The sequence below is a fragment of the Sceloporus undulatus genome, chromosome 4 (assembly GCF_019175285.1).
Source record: "Sceloporus undulatus isolate JIND9_A2432 ecotype Alabama chromosome 4, SceUnd_v1.1, whole genome shotgun sequence".
In the NCBI taxonomy this organism is placed as follows: domain Eukaryota; kingdom Metazoa; phylum Chordata; class Lepidosauria; order Squamata; family Phrynosomatidae; genus Sceloporus; species Sceloporus undulatus.
In genome coordinates, this window is record NC_056525.1 from 162,403,726 (window position 1) to 162,417,387 (window position 13,662).

At 41.1% G+C, this 13,662-nt stretch overlaps 1 protein-coding gene across 1 annotated transcript in view; it reads left to right on the forward strand.

Annotated features, from left to right (window-relative positions):
• Positions 1 to 2,653: 2,653 nt before the first annotated feature.
• Positions 2,654 to 13,662, forward strand: part of LOC121929526 (glutamate decarboxylase 1-like) — a 46,376-nt gene continuing 35,367 nt past the window's right edge. The window contains exon 1 of the mRNA XM_042465152.1: positions 2,654 to 2,830. Coding sequence (XP_042321086.1) covers positions 2,770 to 2,830 — 61 coding nt within the window. The 5' untranslated portion in view covers positions 2,654 to 2,769. The remainder of the gene's footprint in view (positions 2,831 to 13,662) is intronic.

The following is a 13,662-nucleotide window of genomic DNA, read 5'->3' on the forward strand; positions in this document are numbered from 1 at the left end:
AATACATACTCTCAAGTAGGATAATACATATACAGTACATAGCAATACAGGAAATGGTTTGATAAACAGGCACCAAAAGAACATAAAATAATAAGCGACAATTATGCAATGCCTGGGAAGGCTTCTCTGAACAGGATGGTTTTCAGCTCCCTTTTGAAGCTGGTTAAAGAAGTGATGGCTCTTGCTTGTGGGGGAAGAAGGTTCCAGGAGTGAGGGGCAGCAAGTGAAAAGGGGTGAATCAGGGATGGGGCAGAGGAAATCCTGGGCTGAGACAGGAACCCTTGACTACCAGAACAGAGGGCCCTGGTGGGAAGGTGAGGAGAAAGAAGGTCTGATAAGTAAGGAGGGGCCAGTCCATGGAGGGCTTTAAATGTCGACAGCAGGAGCTTGTACTGAATACGGAAAGGGAGGGGGAGCCAGTGAAGGAATGCCAACACAGGAGAGATGTGGTCAGAGCGGTGGGTGGAAGTGATAATGCGTGCAGCTGAATGCTGAACAGAGATTAAAGGACGGAGGTGAGAAAGAGGAAGCCCAGCCAGGAGGATGTTACAGTAATCCAGTCGTGAGATCACTAGGGCATGGACCAGGATCTTGGCAGTAGAGGCGGAGAGATATGGTCGGATTTTGGCAATATTGTACAAAAAGAATCTACAAGCCTTGGCTGTGGTCTGGATCTGAGGGATACACGATAGAGAAGAGTCAAAGATAAAACCAAGACTGCGGGCTTGCTGGACTGGTTGAATAGAAATGTTGTCCACAGAGACAGAAAAGGAGTGTTGAAGGGTGGGCTTAGGAGGAAAGACAAGAAGCTCCGTCTTGGACATGTTGAGCTTCAAACGCCGATGGCGCATCCACTGCAAGACAGCTGTGAGGCAAGACGAAACTTGCTGTTCAAGCCTTGGAGAAAGGTCGAGGGTGGAAAGATACAACTGGGTGTCATCGGCATACAGATGGTAGGAAAAACCAAAAGAGCTAATGAGTTTTCCTAAGGACAGTGTGTAGAGAGAAAACAGAAGGGGACCCAGAACAGAGCCCTGGGGAACTCCAACAGATAAGGGAACAGGAGTTGAAGTCTGACCCCCTGCAACTACTGCAAAAGATCTGCCAGACAAGTAAGATCTAAACCAGTCGAGAACAGAGTCTGAGAACCCAAGGTCAGAGAGTATGTCAATTAGGAGACAGTGATCGACAGTGTCAAAGGCTGCAGACAAATCGAGAAGAATGAGAACAGAGTAAAGGCCATTAGTCTTTGCCTGTAAAAGGTCATTCGAGATCTTAGTGAGAGCTGTCTCTGTAGAATGCCTTGCGCAGAAACCAGACTGAAAGGGATCGAGGATGGAGTTGGCTTCAAGAAACTCAAGACAGCGCGAATAAACAACCCGTTCCAAAACCTTAGAAAGAAAGGGAAGAAGAGAAATCGGATGATATCTAGACAAAGAGGAGGGGTCATGAGAAGGTTTTTTTCAGAACTGGGGAAATGAGAGCATGTTTGAAGTCCGATGGGAAGGAGCCTATAGAGAGAGAGAGAGATTGAAGATATGGAGAGGTGAGGGCAGAAAAGAGGAAGCTATGGAAATTAGAAGACGAGTAGGAATTGGATCAAGAGAACAGGTTGCAGGTTTGGAAGAGTTCAGAAATGTAAAGAGTTCATCCGAAGAGGCAGGAGGAAACACAGAAATTTTTTTAGGCGAGGGCGATAGAAGATTAAGAGCAGAAGAAGAATCCGGGGGGACTATCTCAGAGCGAATAGTGGTAATCTTAGATATGAAATAATTAGCAAAGTCATTAGGAGAGAATGATGAAGAGACAGGAGGAGAGGGAGGTTTAAGCAATGTGTTGAAGGTGGAGAATAATTGCTACGGGCGCCTCTCATGTACCCTTAAACTGCATAGCCATAGAAGAGGGATGATGAGAACTTTGGTCCAGCCACATCTAGATGCTCACATGTTGCCTGCTCCTGATACAGATGTTCAGGCTTGATATGTACTCTTGCTCAGTGAGTACCATTTGTTCCTTAGGTTACTGCATATGAACTAGAGAAATATCCATATTCAGTTTCTTATTGTAAAATGTCACTTTCTCACTTTGGATCTCTGCGAAACAATGGTTGTTAAAGGTGGTTTACTGTGCCTTAGTCAATAAACAATGGCGGGGTACATACCTCCGCTTTGCGGCGCTCTGCCGCCGCCGGCAGTAGGTCCGCGGGGGAGCCGGAGCCTTCACACGGCCCGACTCCCGCGCGGACCGAAAAAGAAGCTCCAAAATGGAGCTTCTTTTTAAGTCGTGTTTGCGACGTAGCGAGGCGCCAGGGGCGCACTCACTACGTCACAACGCCCGCGACGCGTACGGACGCTCAGCATCTGATACGTAAAGATGGCAGCGCCCGTATGAACAGGGCGCCGCCATCTTGTACATATTCAATACGTACTAGGGTTAGGGGGGTGCGGAAGCACCGCCCCTTCCTAACCCTAGTACGTATTGATGACGTACTATTTGGCGGTCTGTAAACTGCCTATATGAGAAAATCCAAGAACCTTAGGACCTTTAAAGTGATATCACTTTAAAAAAACACCCACAGAAAATAAGTCAGACTTCTTTGTCTCCACCCATCTTACTTAACAAGCAACTGGCACGCCCAGAGGCACTGTGCATTCAACAAAAATATAAACTATGTGCTCCATAAGAAAACAAATTAGTTTAACAGCTCATACACCTGATGTCTATATTGTATAGGCTGCAGGAAAATTATCCTACAGTGGATGTTTTTCTATGTTCATGGCTATTCAAAGAGGGAAAGAGATGGATTTCCAATTGATTACCCACACAACAAGTAAGTCTTCAGATACAACTAGCTGGTAAAGCTGTTCGACTTCTAAAAATAGTAATCTGCTTTATGACTGTTTCATAGCTAATTGAAAGGATGTAAGACAGTTTGGTTGCCTTTTCTGTGTGCACAGGTTTTGTAATGGAATGTGTTGTAAAGAAGAAGAAAAGAAAAAGAATTCATTCAAAGGGTTTTGAGTTCTTAATCCTCAAGTCATTAGCCAAAGGGAAGAGAAGAATAGGAAATAGGGGTTGGTGCCTTGTTTACAGATAAGGTCTCATCCTCCCAAAGGGCTTTCTCAAAAATCATCAGGTGTTTAATGTGATTAATCTGTCCATTTTAAAAAGTACCACAAAAAATAATTACATCCTATAAACACTACCCTCCTTCCTTGGTGATTCAGGGACAGAAGCAACTAGAGAGAATTATTAGACAAAGAACAGGTGAAGGAGGGGACTGGGAGGTCCTCACCAATCGTCAGTGCTACTTACAGTGTTGGGGAAATTATCTTTGCAAGAGGCTTAGCAAACCTTTGGACTATTTGACGAAGTTATATCAATACTAACCGAGGAGGAATCCAGATCTTGGGTGAATTAAGAAAGTTTTATTTGGAAAAATGCAGAGTGGAAGATAGCAGTTCAAACATACACGCATACAGAGCTAACCAAAATGCAAATATGGAAATGGGATAGCAGAGTTTATCTTGAGACCTTTGTCTCAAGTTGCAAGAGGAAATGCAAATCACGTAGGGGAAGGAAGGTGCACTTAATTCACACCTTTAGATCTGATGTCTTGTTTTCCTAGATGTCTGTTTCCTTTCAGACTCATTCCTTTTTTTCCTGGCAACTTGACCTAGTGTTCCTGAAAAGTCATCAGTCTCTCAAAACAAAACAAAACACCCAAAACAGCATGACATATGCAAGGGGGCTTTACAGAATCATGTGACAGTTATTTATATTTTAGAATTAAATTTCACTGATGATATTATATAACATCACTATCTTTGTCCCCAGTGCCTCACATTTTATTCTTGCAAGGGTGAAAAATATTCTTTTACATGGTTAAACATACACTTTTCTAACATGATTCTACACTATTTTAAATGGACTGGAGCCTTTAGCTGGATGTTCCTGAAATACTTGTTTTGTGACTTTTGGGTAGATTTTCTGTAGCTTTCCTTTCTTTCTTATGGTCAGTTTCACTGAGAAAAAAAGTATAGACGATTGACAACCGTGCACTGTTGGAATCCTACTAGTAGGCTAGCTGAGGAATGTGGGGTATCTCCTACAAGGGAACAAACAATGAGCAGTAACCACTTTCATTCTGCCAGTTACCTCAAGCCAAATGATAAGAAGATTTGTGTGCAACCATAAGCCTGGTATGTGACAGTGACTTCAGTATGTGCAAACTGTGCTTTCAGCACATACATAGGTCCTAAAGGGGAAAGTGTGATTGGTTATTTAATTCTTTCATACACAGGTACCTCAAGGTTTGTAAATGTAAAAGTTCTGGCTAGGCCTGAAAGCAATCATATGCCAATTCAATTATCTCTTTTTTCTCTTAGTCTAACATCTTTCTCAAAAAACAAACAAACAAAAAAATCATTGAATCACTGAAAATTTAGAAGAGATAAAAGCTGGAATGAGAAGATACAAGACATTGGCCCTTTCTAGACGGGCCTTTAATATGCCTCCGTCACGTGCTAGGGGTTGGTCGAGGACCTAGCGTCCATACCGGCCTCACCCCAAGCACGTGATGGGGGCGTAAAAATGGTGGAGCCCTATACACATGGGCGCCACCATTTTTACGTGCCGGATGCTTAGCGTCCACATGTCCCCCTGTGCTTGTGATGTCACGAGTGCGCCATTTGCGCACTTGTGCATCGCAAGCGCGACGCAAAAAGAAGCCACTTTTTGCGGCTTCTTTTTCTGCCGCTGGGAAGCCTCCCCGTTTGGAGGCTGAGACTTCCCAGCGGCAGAAATGGAAGCGGCGGCAGACCACCCTTTTTGGGCGGTCTGTAAACCGCCATTATTAACTTTTTAAAAATAACTCTCCCAGCATGCTTCTCTTAAGAGACAAACCCTTTTCTATTCAGACCACCTGAAAGTTTATGATAAAATAGGCCAAAAAATCAGACCTCTCGTGGTTAGTTCTAAATTAGAAGTCCAGTTAAACATCCCAGACATGGAGTGTTTGATAAACAATGTGCAATCCAGACACTTACTTTAGTTGAAGCTGTTATAAGATGGGAAGATTCACTAGAAAATTACAGTCTTAACTTCGCAGGGAGTAGAAAAATTTACATTGGGGAAAAAAAAGGATAGACTATATTCATTAGAATTTGTCAAACACTTGACACTCCACTTGACACTCCATTAGATTTTGGGCAAAACAAATCTAAAAATGTCTATGATTTCACCAGCAACCAAAATAATTCTGCATAATTGCAGGCCTGTTTTTCTTCTCTTTTGAAAATTAATCTATTTTAGGAGCTAGCATTAAACCTTTTTATAGCATAAACATGTTTGTGCTTGCTTGTTGCCCTGATTGGGAACCAGTGTCTCTTGATGAAATCAATAATTTGATTAACTTCTGTCCTACTCAAAAAGCTCTTGGGGAAGATTTGCTCCCTGCAGAATTATTCAGATCAGATTCTGACTGGTGGGTGCCAGTATTAGCATCATTGTTTTCACATGTTAACCAACATGGGGAAATACTACAAAGATGGTGAGTGAGCATAGTTGTCCTTATTCATAAAAAGGGCTCCAAGGCTGACCTGAAGAATTTTAGATCTATAAGTTTATTGAGTATTGTATTGAAGCTATACTCAAAATACTTATTGAATAAGTTGGAAGTCTTGGCCTCTGAAAATTTTGCAGAAGAACAAGCAGGATTCATGAAGTGTGAATCCACAACACACCAATATTTTATTCTGTACGATGTGATAAAAAAAAATTCACATAAAGGCAGAAAAGAACTCTTAGCTATTTTTGTGGATTTAAGTTCTGCCTTTGATCTTATTGTTCGAGATCATCTTTGGCAAAAGCTATCTGCCAGTAATATTGTCAGAAGACTGCTCTTTTTAATTCAGTTGCTGCACTCTAATACATCTCTTGGGGTCAGAATTGGAGCAAATAGACTACCAGCAACAGCAAGCAATAGCAAGTACATTTCTATACTGCTTACCGATGTATTAAGCAGTTTACAAAGTGTAAGCTAATTGCCCTCAACAAGCTAGGTACTCATTTTCATGATCTACGTAAAGATGCCAGGCTGAGTTGACATAGAGCCCCTGACTTGTATTGAACTCACAATCTTGTGGTTTGTGCATGAATGGCTGCATTACAGGCATTTAACCACTGAGCCACCAGGGCTGATAACATTACTATAGCTGGGGAAGTGTGACAGGGTTGTCTTTTAGCCCCCTTTTTATTAAATTTTTATATAAATGATATTGCCTGACATTTGTCTGAATCAGATTTTTTTCCAGTTACCATACCAGATTGCAAACTTTCAGTTCTTTTGTTTGCTGATGATACTGTTTTGATTTCTGCCATCTTGATTAGTATGCGGAGACTTCTAAAACAGTTGAATGCTTTTTGTTTAAAAAAGTAGTTAACAATCAACCATTCAAAAACAAAAGTGGTGGTCTTTGAGAAGAAGAGAAAAACCCATAGCTGGAGACAGAATACAACATCCATAGAACAATAATCCTATTTTAAATACCTGAGTTTGGGTTTTAATTCTAAATTATTATGTGTACCTCATTTTCATGCAACTAAGCTGAAATTCTCCCAATCTATCAACTCTCTCATGAGGTTTCACAGATTTTATGGGGGAAACCTGGTTGCTAATACATTTGAGGTTTTCCAAAAGAAAATTATCCCACAGTTTATGCATGGTGCAGAGATCTGGGGCTACAATAACATTATTTTAGAGAATGTGCAGAATACTGTTTTGAAATCTCTGTTGGCTGTTCCTAAAGACACATCTGCTTCTCTTTTAAGAGCTAAACCAAGGCTAATTTCCCATCAAGTGGGTGCACATGTGGCATTGGCCTTATATCAGCTGAAATATGAGTCTTACTTGGCTCCCTAAAAATGATTCTTAGAGCAATTGCAATCTGACTCTCAAAGGTCCAGGACAAACTCAGGATGAATATACATAAATATGGGATTAACACAGAAGCCCTACCAAATTATTCCAAAAGAATCAGACAACTGGTTAAAAAGAAAAAAATCCAACTTGTTTCTAAGTGGGAGACTTATTCATGCATTCACAACAGCATATTCTTTTACACTATCCATTGTTTAAAACATCCTTTGGAATGGAGAAATATTTTTCTAACTTTATTTTGGCCCCTTTCAAAAAGTGTTTACAGATTTACATTTACAGTGCAGCTATTTACTTATTTGAAGGGGAGATATAACAATGCTCCTTTGACTCAAAGTCTCGGTATCAGTGAATCAGGGCAAGTGGAGGACATTTATTACTATCTGCTATAATGTTCCCCACATACATCACCTAGACAAAGGTTCCTTAATCATATGCTCCCTCTCATTTCTAAACAATTCCCTCTTGAACAGTTCTGCATCGTATAGCTGATAATAATGTTTACATCACTGTTATGGTTGCAAAACTTGCCCTGGCTGCTAGTAAGCTATGATCTAGGTACCCAAATTAATTGTAAGAACTATTTTGGAATGTTGTAGATAGATAGTACTTTAAACTAGTTTCTTAATTTTAATTATTATAAATATGAATATAGTATTTGGCCCTCAAGACGATCCCTGTTCTTGAAAATCGCCTGTTGTGGGACGGATGGGGAACGGAACGGGGATGTCAGGCAGCATCAGTGGCATTCTGGCGTGCAGTAAAATAGGTGATATCCCCATTCCATTCTCTTCCTGCCCCTTCCATTCCGCACCGGGCCTGTACCCCAGGGCCTGTGCAATGAGGTCCTTTGTCAGACTGCAAGTACCAGCAGGCTTAGCTATCATAGCAATGGTGAAAAATGAGAGGAGGTGCAGTTCACTAACATCTGAAAGGCTACATGATTGCCCCTGGTGTAAATGATCCCTCAAAGTAAACATAGTCCCTTGACATGAATGTATAATTGTAACCAACTGTAGGGGGGGGGTGGTCTTCTCCATTACTGCATGGAATGCTGTTACCTTCCCACTGAAGTGGTACCTATTTATCTACTTGCGTGTGCATGCTTTCAAACTGCTAGGTTGGTAGAAGCTGCAACTACTGAAAGGAGCTTACTCCATCATGTGGCACTTTGGTCTCGAACTGCCGACCTTCTGATCTTCCTGTTGTCAGAACTGGCATCTTAACCACTAAGCCACCACATCCCCTTGAACCATATAGCATAAGAATGACCCATAGAGCATAAGAAATCCATAAATCTCCAGTACTTTACTGCAAGGGAAGAAACCAATCATGTCTAGTTCATGCACAACTAGTGTTTGGCATAATAATGAAACACCTCTATTTGACTAGGAAGCAGTGTTGCCAACAAGCCTCAAAGATATTCCCTGGAATGATTTACCAAAATCCAAAATCCCTGGAATTCCCCAATATTTACTGGAATATTCAGTCAAAATCCCTGGAAAGAAATTAACTAGATTATCCGGATTCCAGGGAATTCCTCAGAAATTGGCAAGATCAAGGAACTGTCCATGATCGTCTGCAAGGGGCGGGGGGGGGGGGGGCAAAGGAGGCTAAAATGAAACAACTGCAAATAGACACACCTTGTTTCTGTTTGTCTTGTTCACCCTGCCTGCTAGAAAGTTTTTGGCAAAGGTTTGAAAGGAGTTGGCTTTGGAAAGATGATATCTTTATAATTACTTCAGTGTCATTTTGCATAAGTGAAAAAGTCATTTAACAACTCGTGTGCTTCTATTTGGAGGTATAAATGTACACACACACACACACACACACCAGAGAGATAGAAATGGTTTCTGGGCAAGGTGAGAACAGATTTGCATTTGCAGTACAAGATCTTTTAATGACAAATTCTAATTGAAATACGTCATAAAATACACCAAACGCCCTGGATAAAAACAGGGATAATGTAGCCTTCAGTTTGAAGCAGGTGCAATTTTGCACATGCGGATAACTGTATGCAAATAAGTTTAGGCAGCTGCTTTCTGTAGGTAAAACTAAGTAATTAAATATGTTAATGTTATTTCTTCTCCACAGAGAGCATTTAAGCAAAAATCAAATGGAGGAAGACAAATACCAGGCTTTTTGTGTTTTATTTTGTTTTGCCCCTTGAGGTGCACTGTGATGAATTCATGATAAAGATGACAAAAAATCTAAATACTCATAAGACCCACAATAGGGCAATACCATAAAAGTGGTATCATTGGAATAAAATTGTACACATTTAGGTACCTTGCAGGATCAGAACTCTGTTCAACACATGGATTTCAGAAGTGGGGTCTAGCAACATTGGGATCAATATATCAGAAAATTAGTTTACATGTTGATGAACAAGTGACATCCATTAAAAAATATGGAATACCCGCATAGTTTAAAATAAAATTGTTAATCACAAGGAGTAAGATCTATAGAGAGACAGGGCCTTAATACCCTAAAGGCTCCAGATCCTATCTGATTTTGGAGGCTAAGCATGATCAGCCCTGGTTAGTACTTGGATGGCAGCTCACCAATGCATACCAGCTGCTGTAGGTTGTATTTCAGAGGAAGGAACTGGCAAAACCACCTCTGAGTATTCCTTGCCTAAGAAAACCCTATGAAATTCATGGGATTGCTGTAAGTCAACAAGTGACTTGAAGGCACAAGCGCACACATGCACATGTGCGCACACAGACACACAGACACACACTTGCATTCAATGTGTCTGGTAAAGATATACCCCCATAAACTAATCTGAAAGTAAAAAGGAAAGTAAATTTTAGCTGCATGCTCCTTGTTGAACATAGCATGTAGTTCACCTCTCAACAGTGAAAGATATGTTGTACATACAACCTTAAGGAGCCCTGGTGGCTCAATGGTTAAATGCCAGTATTGCAACCACAATGTTATGAGTTTGATCCCAGGGCTCCAAGGTTGACTCAGCCTTCCATCCTTTTGTTGGTCAGTAAAATGACTACCCAGCTTGTTGGAGGCAATTGGATAATACATTGTAAACTGCTTACAGAGTGCTGAGTTCACTGTTAAGTGGCATGAAAATGGAAATGCTGTTACTATTGCCCAAGAAAACAATGACATTCATGGGGTTGCCATAAAGTCAACTGGAAATTTGAAGGCACATATACACACATACATAGAAAGATACTATAGAAGAGTAAAGAAAAGTCTTGCAACCTGATATGAAACTTGGGATGAATATGCCAAGAGGATTCTGTGAACCATGACTTATTGTGAACCTACACTGGTACCCCGGGATACGAATGCGCCGCCTTACGAAATTTCCGGGTTATGAAAAAAATCCATTCAAAAAAATTGTTCCGGGTTACGAAGGTTATTTCGGGTTACGAAAAATTTTTTGGTGCTTTTCGGCGCTATTTCACACGAAATCGCGGCTTTTCCCCATTAGCGCCTATGGCTTTTTCGGCTTACGAAGTATTCCGGGTTACGAAAGCGGCGGCGGAACGAATTAATTTCGTAACCCGGGGTACCCCTGTATTGTGGGGTATTTTTGACAAGGTTTTTTTTTGGAGGGGGGGGGATTCCATTGCCTTCCTCTGAGAGAGAGTGATTTGCCCAGTAGTGGCTGAGCAGGGATTCAAATCCTGGTTTTCCAGAGTCCTACTCCAACATTCAGAGCATCATTTTACACTGGTACTCTGACTAGGGCCCTGACTAGGGTGTGGCTGCCCTAAATGAATAGGATAGAAAGGCTCAAAGAGGCAGGGCATGAAACAAAACAATGGACTGAACACAGATGAGGTGAGGTAAGGATGATTTTGCTAGACCTGGCTAACTGCAAGGTTATTTAAAGCAGGAGAGAAGAGAAGTAGAGGACTATGGAAAATATTCTGCTTGGATGCTAAATACCTAAGGTGGGGCTGGAAAGGTCTTTGTTTTGTTTTGTATTTTAGTGAAAACTACATCTCAGGTTTTGTTCCACATGAAAATGAAATGAGAGAACAAACACCACAGAATGGCAAGAGAACTTCTCCGTATTATGCTGTTCAGCAGTGCTTTCCATAGAATTTAGAAAACTAAAGCTGATTTACTGGGATTCACCTTGATATTTTCAAAAGAGGCAGGACAAAAGGAAAAGCAAGAGCAGGGAACAAGTGACAGGGTGGGTAACGCATTCATTCTTTTACTTGAATGCCCTAAAGCCCTCAATGCAAGAATGTGCTGTTTTGTGTAGCTGTCATGAGGCAATTTAAATATTTGTATTCATTTTGTCTTGTACAAACATTCCACTTTTTGTAACTGTTTATTTTAATGCCTTCATCAAGATCTCTAACAAAATTAGCCAAAAGTCTTCCCAAAGATGGACAAACTTTCTCTGTACAGAAGAACAAACAAGATGTTTATAAAAGCAACATAAAGCCCTTTTCATCTGATGACTTCTGTGTCAGTCAAGCAATCAATTCATTCCAGAGCTTTGGCTGATTTTTAAAGGCTAAATCCAAGATGTTGAACCATTTGGGAGGGTTAGAATTCAGCACCCCTGACAGCTCTTTTAAGGCTGAGACCAAACCCCAGAGTACATTCACTGTCCCGCAGACATAGGTTGCATCCACATTGCAGATTGACACCACTTTACCTGCCATGTTCAATGCCTTCTTATTCAGAGAGCTCTGGTGCCACAACAAACTATAATTCCCAGGATTCCATAGCATTGAGCTATGACAGTTAAAGTGGTGTCAACCTGGATTCTTTATGCAGCATGAATGCTGCCACGCAAGCCACACAAATGCTACTGTGTAAAACTGGTTAGGTATCTTGGTATCCAAAAATATTGGATACCTGTTAGATACTATTTAGAGATCTCACTGTCCAAAGTATTCTTCTCATGCAAATATTAAGTAGGACATGTGGATATGTGTAAGAAATCAGTTTTCAGTCCAAGATTAAATCAGCTAGTCCTGGTTTTGCAGTCCCTGGCCAGTTCAGGGGGCAGATGCAATTTGCATGTCAAATGTACACAAAATACTGCTGACGTTGCAGTCAGTGAAGGGAATTCAAGGAAGGAAATGGATGGATTTCATTGCCTTATCAAACAAAACAGTGGAAATGGATCTCAACCAGGCATGGAAGTAGGAAAGGGGTATGGACTTTATAGATGTGGACATCCCCAGTCCTAATGGTAGTAAACAACCATATTAAACTATCATAAACACAGCTGTCTCTTTTTACTGTTTTCCTACTTGTCTGCTTTAGTAAGTCCATAGGGTTTCACCAGTTATGATATCACTGGTTAAAGAGCTGCAAAACATTCCCTAAGCAATTTCTCTTGCCTCACCAAAAGCAATGAGTCTAACTCCCAATGTGGTCATCGGCTAGGCAATATAATTATTAAGAAGGGCACTTCTATTGTCATGTGTGGCTGCGACTGAGAACTGCAGGTATTGTCATATTATCAGAGAATGTAACACCAATTGCAAGAAATGGTGTTCAGTTAGCTTACCATAATTCCAAGTGGCTGAGAATCTCAAGGTTTCAAGAGAAATGGAACTATCAGAAAAAGAGTGGAACAGTTTCTACATACCCATGAAACATGCTAGATGCACAGAAGAACACATGTTCCTACATTAAAATGTATTTTCTTTTCTTTTTTAAAAGCCATGCCTGCCAAGAAAATAATTTTACCTAAAGTTGATTCGAGCCTTATAAAGATTTGAAAAGGAAGGGATGATAGCACCACATATTAGAACTGCATAAGAGTGAAGTGGTTTTGTCAAGAAGACTCCCTAGCACAACCTCTTACTAGCTGTCAACACAATGGTCAGAAATGTCTGAATTTGGAAAAACTGGCCACTTTTTAAATGCAAAATTTGAAGAAAACTGCAGACTTTGGTCATTAATTCTCACCTGTCCTGTACCTATAAGAAAACCTCCCTTTTCTTTTCACATACGGTGCATCTACACTGTAGAAATAATGGAGTTTGACACCACTTTAGTTGCCATGGTCTCATCCTACAGAATCCTAGGATTGTAGTTTTACAAAATCTTTAGCATTCTCTGCCAAAGAATGCTGGTGCCTTACCAAAGTAAAAATCCCAGGATTCTGTAGGATGGATACATGGCAGTTAAAGTGGTGTCAAACACCATTATTTTTAATGTGTAGGTGCACTGCCAAAGATGCCTGAACAGCATTACAAAATTTCCTTTCCCAGTCTGGGAAGAGAAGGATTCCACTAAGGAGCTTATCACACAGCCATTTCTGCCCGACCCGAGCATGGGATGGGATTGGGCTGGAATGGGGGAAATGGGTGTTATCACACATGAAATTGCTGGTGTGATGCCGGCTGACCACCACCCATCTCCAAGCCAGCTGATTTTGAGACACTGAAAGCTTCCATACTACCAAAATTGGTGGGATAAGCACGGCTTGGGGCCAGGTGGTGGTCGGCTGGCAGTGCAGCAGCATTTTCATGTTTGGTAACACCTTCCCCCTGTTGCAGCCCGATCCCGTCCCATGCCTGGATTGGGGAAAAAATGCATGTGTGATAATCTCCTAAATGGTTGGCTATACAATGTAACATTTTGGGGCAGGTCCCACTCATGTTAGTAAATTTGCAAGGGAACAAAGAACATGCAAAAATAGTGTGGCATAGCCAAGCTGATTACAGATGCGAACCAGTATGGCTAGTTTAACATATTTGTTTATTGGGTGTGTACTT